A 6,314-nucleotide genomic window follows, 5' to 3' on the forward strand; every position below is an offset into this window, starting at 1 on the left:
TTTTTAATTTTTTCCCCTGCTGCTCATTTAATGAAAATATCCTGACCTGCTGCGCGTGGCATAAGTTCTGTAGGAGTTAAGTTATGCGGCATAGGTTGTGTAGTTTTTTCAGAATTTGTTGTAGTGTTCAAAAATTGGAGTTATGCTTTTTGGGGCATATGTTCTTTATCCTTTCTGAATTGAATAACGTGTCTTTTGTGGAGTTTGATGTGTTTTAGCCATATTTATGTTGAATTTTAAAAGTTTATCTGTGTCCGACATAACTTGTAGAATATTAATATGAAAATATAAACTTACGAGGCGCAAAAAGTGCTGAAGGGTAAAACTTGAAGACCGGCCAACTTTGTGGGCCAACAATTAAAGACCACCCCATAATAAGAGCATTTGTGCGAATATCATAGTTAAGAATTAAAGGTTGAGTTTTAATTACCCAAAGTAAGATCCTAATCGTGTTGAATAATGTATTTCATATATTTGCTCCCAAATTTTTTGCCAATCCCACAATTACAGCCCACATTATCTCATACATCAACATATTAAAAAATATATATAGCATATTTTCCTACTTTCTTACGAGCTTTTCTTTACATAATTTTTTTTTTTTTCACATTATCATTCAAACATGAGAAATAGGAGTATTAGAAGTAAACTCTATGAACCAATTAAATCAACGTATGTGTCCAAAAAAAAAAAAAAAAAAAAAAAGAAAAATCTATGATCAGTAAAAAATTAAGAAGAAGACAATCGACGAGCTCTTCTGTATATTCCCATGAAAGATGAGATATATGATAATTAAATTTAGTGGGCCAATTATATAAATGAATGCACCTTAAGAAACAAAATTAGCGTATGATGATATAAAAATTAAGATGAATAAAATATAATAATTATAAACGAATATTCTTATTAAATAACCTACAATGAACGTACACTAAATTAAGATTAACTCTAAGTACACTAAATTAAGATTAACTCAAATATAGAAGCTATGTATTTTAACCAATAAAACAGATGATCGATGTTCTTAAGCAGGAAAGAGTGAGAAAAGTTTTTAATATATTTATGAATGAGATAATATTTTAGCTAAAATTATTGGATTGTCAAAAGGTTTTAATATATTTATGAATGAGATAATGATTTAGCAAGGATTGTGGGACTGTCAAAAGTTCATAGAGTAAAGAAAGAAAATATTTGTTATTTTAACTATGGTTTAGGACTTTGCTTTAGGTAATTAAATCTCAACTTTTAATTCTGAACTAGTAAACACGCCCGCGCTTCGCGCGGTTATTTAAAAATTGAATATACGAATTAATATTTCCCTAATATTTAACGTTAAATATTACAAAAAATAAGCATAATCCATTAAAAAGAAAAACACCCAAAAGCATGAAATAATGCTTTCCATTATTAACCATGAGACCAAGAGGAAGAAGGAACATGCTCAAGAAGATTAATCACTTTATATCCAATAAGCCTTCGGCATAAAAGTTGACAAGAAAAACTCTCTCTACCGAAACCCTAAACCTAGCCGAAACCCTAATAGTTTCCAACCTTCTTAACGGCGATAATGGCCTCTCCGGCCACTGGACAGCCGCCCATTGTGGCTGTACAGGCTAATACAGCATCACCAATGCAACCTATTCATCTTTTACCGAACCAAACTTATGCAACAGCCCTTAATCCAACAACCTCTACTACTACGTATAGTCCTACACTACCCATGAAAAAGGTCACATATTTGCATGGAGAGCCCGTAGTATGGGATGAAGAGGAGATTGAGCAGATGATTATCAAGGAAAAACTACAATATGCTGTCGTTGGGAAATTCTCGTATGGATGGCCTGACGTGAAAGATTTGAGAACCTTAATTCCAAAGCAATGTGGTTTGAAAGGAGAGTGTATTATTGGTTTGTTGAGCAATAGGTATGTGCTAATACGTGCTTCTTCTTTAGAAGATTATGTGACCTTATTGTCCAAACCTGCATATTACATTACGCATAAGAGCTGGTCCTATCCCATGCGTACGTTCAAATGGGATCCATGGTTTGATCCAGAGGAGGAAATGAAGATTGTAATTGCATGGATATCATTCCCATCATTACCTCCAAACTATTTTGTGAAAGAAGCAGTTTTTTCACTAGCATCTGCTGTTGGAAAGCCCCTACAAGTTGATATGGCCACAGCTAATAAAACCAGGCCAAGTTGTGCGAGAGTGAAGGTAGAAGTAGACTTGCTTGGAGAATTCCCTAATAGAATCAATATAGGGATGAAAAAGAAGAGTACTGGGGAGATTGTGGATAAATGGATAAAGATCAATTATGATTATGTTCCTAAGTATTGCAAAAACTGCAAACTTCAAGGGCATAATGAGAAAGGTTGCTATGTCATTCATCTAGAATTGAATCCCAAGGATGAAGAACAAAGTTCAGACAATGAACAGGAGGAAAACAGTAAGGAAGATCAAAGGAAGAATAAGGAGCTAAACAATGCAAAAAATAGTAGATCTGAGAACAAGGGGTCTAATGCTGACACAATGAAAGGGAAGGAAGCAGTAGACAAGGTGCAGCCTCCAGAGGTTAATGATAATGACGGATTCAAGGAGAAGAAAGGAATAAGAGGCACTTTCATAGAGGTAATTATGATGAAAACTCTTGGAGACCGAAGGAGAATCAAGTTTTGCAAACTAATCAATATGCAGCATTGCAGAACACATATGAGGATATAATAGACTTGACTGATATGCAAAAGTCTTCAGATGGAAGGATGGTAGAAGCAAAGGTTTCTGAGGCTGCTAATCAGATTGGTACAGTGCAGCAAATTGTAAACACTAATGATAAGGGCAAGGAAAAACAGATGGAAGAATCCAATCAGGTGGAGAAGATATCAACAAAGGCATGGATTGAGCAGAACTTTGGTAAACAACATAATGATAAAGGGGAGATTTTGTCTCAACATGTGTCTAAGATGAACACAAGTACTACAGTTAGACAAGAGAAGGAACATGACTCAGAAGAAATTGGTGACACCTTAATCCACAAAAACTTAGAGAAAGGTTTGGAAGAAGATAAATCAGGTGAAGTGCTGCAGGAGGATGCAGATCAAGATGAGACTCCTATATCAGATCAGGGATTGGAGGAGAATGAAGAAAAAGAAGGAAAAGAAGTCACAAGGCCACCAGAGAGTAACAATGCTGTCAATTTGCCTGTAGAACAAGTAGAGAATGCACATCATGAAAACAAGATGAGGTACAAGCACAAGTTGATCTCAATAGCCAAGATGAGGAAGATTTAACTCAAAACATTGATGATATAGCACAGGAGGCAGATTTATCTCCTAGAAGTGTGCAGAAATTGAAGCAGGCAACAAATAAACAAAAACCTGTCAGAAGCACCAGTATTCCAGCTGCAGGAGTTTCAACAAGGAGGAGTAAGAACAAAACCAATAATTCTCAATGATAGACAAAGCTTTATTTTGGAATATTAGGTCAGTTAACACTCAGAAATCTTTTGAGAGGTTACTTGAACTAAAAGGAGACATCATTATTCTATTATAGGCCTAATGGAACCTTTTCAAGATCCTATTGCCATTGAAGAGTATAGAAGGAAATTAGGCTTTCAGAATTGCAAGGTGAACTGCTCAGAAAGATTTGGATTTTTTGACAGATGAATGGCTTGGTGTAGTTATATCGAATCGAACAACAAGTTACTTCGCAACTAACTCACTCATCTTTGAATCAATCAAGATCTTTGGTGTCGTAGTTTATGCCAAATGTGATAGAGATGAGAGGGAAGAGTTGTGGGAAGCTATGGTGGAGTTAGCAACTCAAAGAAGACCTTCCTGGATAATAGGAGGGGACTTTAATGTCATAGTGTTTGATGAGCGAGAAAGCAAGGTGGTCTTCAGCCTCATCCAATGAGACATTGGATTTTTCTACCTGTATACAAAGTTGTGGTTTGATTGATGTAGGATTCACTGGAAGCAAATTCACCTGGTGGAATGGGAGGACTGAAGAGGAGTGCATATTCAAAAGGTTAGATAGAATACTGGTGAATCAGCAAGTGCTAGACATCATGCCATCTACAACAGTGACTCATCTGATTAGACATGGTTCTGATCATGCACCACTACATCTTGAGTGTAATAGCAATGCACATCATATTGTCAAGTCTTTTAAGTTTCTCAACTTCTGGACAAAGCATCATACATTTATGGAGGTGGTAAAGGAGAATCGGGATCGTCGACTTCGTGGAAATCCATTTTATGTATTTCATCACAAGTTGAAGAAACTTAAAAGAGCACTGGTTCAATGGAGCAGGAACACTTATGGGAATATCTTTCAGCAGATTGCCACTATTGAAGATACTATAAAGGTGAAGGAGTTGCAGTTTGAAAATAATGCATCAAGGGAGAATAGAATGCAGTTACATCAAGCACAAGCTGAACTAACCAGATTTTTACACTTGGAGGAGGAGTATTGGAAGCAGAAAGCTGGTATGAAATGGTTCAATGATGGAGACAGAAATACAAACTTCTTCCATTCATATGTGAGGGCGGGGGAGGAATAAATTGACTTTGAAAAGAATACAAGATCCAACCGGTACATGGCCGGAAAATGAAGTAGCTATTGGTTCCGAGGCAATCGTGTTCTTTGAGTCACATTTAGTGAAGAAAACTCGAGGGGATTATGCATTGTTGAAAAATATTCCTAAGCCGATAACCGAAGAACAAGAAAACAAGATAGAGGAGTTTCCATTTGAAAGTGAAGTAAAGAAGGTCGTGTTTTCACTCAACGGGGACATACAATGGGCCTGATGGATTCACATGACATTTTTATCAGAAGTGCTGGGAGGTTATCAAGTTGGATGTGCTTCAAATGGTTAGAGCTTTCTTTTGTGGATCTGAGATACCACAATTCATCACACATACTAACTTGGTTTTATTGCCAAAGAAGGAGGTGATTAACAATTTCAGTGATATGAGGCCTATCAGTCTCGCCCTCCTTCTCCAACAAGATACTATCAAAAGTGCTACAAAATAGATTGACAAAGGTTCTTCCTAATATTATCTCTAACAATCAGACAGCATTTGTGAAAGGAAGGAGCATTGCAGAAAATATATTACTGGCACAGGAGATCATCAGAGATATTAATTTGAGAGCTAAACTTACTAATGTGGTGATAAAATTAGACATGGCAAAGGCATATGATAGGCTTTCCTGGATTTTTTTTACTAAAGTATTAAGACAGTTTGGATTTGGAGAGGTTCTCATTGATATGGTATGAAGATTGCTCTCAAACAACTGGTATTCAATATTTATCAATGGTCAAAGTCATGGTTTTTTCAAGTCAAGTAGGGGGGTAAACCAAGGTGATCCACTTTCTCCTACATTGTTCATTATAGCAGCAGAGGGCTTAACAAGGAGTCTAAATAAGCTGCATGAGAAGCCAAGTTTCATAAGCTATGGAATGCCAAAATGGAGTCCTTAAATCAATCATTTATCATATGCTGATGATACAATCCTTTTCTGTTCTGGGGATGGATATTCATTAAAGAAAATGATGAAGAGGTTGAGGAAGTATGAGAAGGCTTCAGGACAACTGGTCAATACTGATAAAAGTTGTTACTATGTTCATCACAAGGTATTTGCTAGAGTTAATATCAAGATTAAAAGACATACTAATATGAGAAATGGATCCTTTCCTTGCACATATTTAGGATATCCAGTGTTTTATGGAAGAAGGAAACAGATATATTATGAGGATTTGATCAAAAAAGTGATGAAAAGGATTCTGTCTTGGCAAAACAGACTGTTATCTTTTGGAGGTAGATATGTGCTGGTTAATCATGTGTTGCAAACCATGCCAGTATATTTACTGTCAGCCATGAATCCTCCTTCTGGGGTGATAAAGCAACTTCATAGGATATTTGCCAAATTCTTTTAGAGCAACACTATGGGGGTGAAAAGCAAGCATTGGGTAGCATGGGACAAATTATGTCTACCAAAAGATGAAGGAGGTATTGGCCTTAGATCACTAACTGATATTTCCAATGCACTATTTGCTAAGTTGTGGTGGAATTTCAGATGTGGAAGAAGCTTATGGAGTAGCTACATGCTAAACAAATACTGCAAGAAATGGCACCCTACTATGGCAGTAGATAGAGGAGGATTACACACTTGGAAGAAGATGGTGATCATAAGAGATGCAATTGAGCCACAGATATTTTGGTATGTGAGAAATGGAACTTCAAGTTTCTGGTATGAGAATTGGACAAGGCTTGGGGCACTATATTATATCACTCCTGATGCTGCTAGA

At 36.4% G+C, this 6,314-nt stretch overlaps 1 protein-coding gene across 1 annotated transcript; it reads left to right on the forward strand.

The window, feature by feature from the left end:
- The first annotated feature begins 3,558 nt into the window (after positions 1–3,558).
- On the forward strand, positions 3,559–5,942 carry LOC132053727 (uncharacterized). The gene is made up of 7 exons (XM_059445835.1): positions 3,559–3,627; positions 3,743–3,892; positions 3,967–4,030; positions 4,087–4,544; positions 4,838–4,954; positions 5,079–5,276; positions 5,553–5,942. The coding sequence occupies exons 1-7, from the start codon at positions 3,559–3,561 to the stop codon at positions 5,940–5,942; spliced, it is 1,446 nt and encodes a 481-aa protein (XP_059301818.1).
- Positions 5,943–6,314: the final 372 nt, after the last annotated feature.

The sequence above is a fragment of the Lycium ferocissimum genome, chromosome 4 (genome assembly GCF_029784015.1).
Source record: "Lycium ferocissimum isolate CSIRO_LF1 chromosome 4, AGI_CSIRO_Lferr_CH_V1, whole genome shotgun sequence".
Classification (NCBI taxonomy): Eukaryota; Viridiplantae; Streptophyta; class Magnoliopsida; order Solanales; family Solanaceae; genus Lycium; species Lycium ferocissimum.

Bases quoted from the DNA above. Each gene is read 5' to 3' on its own strand.
- LOC132053727 (XM_059445835.1), top strand. From the start codon at position 3,559: ATGGAACCTTTTCAAGATCCTATTGCCATTGAAGAGTATAGAAGGAAA. The intron at 4,545-4,837 runs GTGAGGGCGGGG...CATTTTTATCAG, and splicing joins CAAACTTCTTCCATTCATAT to AAGTGCTGGGAGGTTATCAA. The intron at 5,277-5,552 runs GTATGAAGATTG...TATTCATTAAAG, and splicing joins GAGAGGTTCTCATTGATATG to AAAATGATGAAGAGGTTGAG.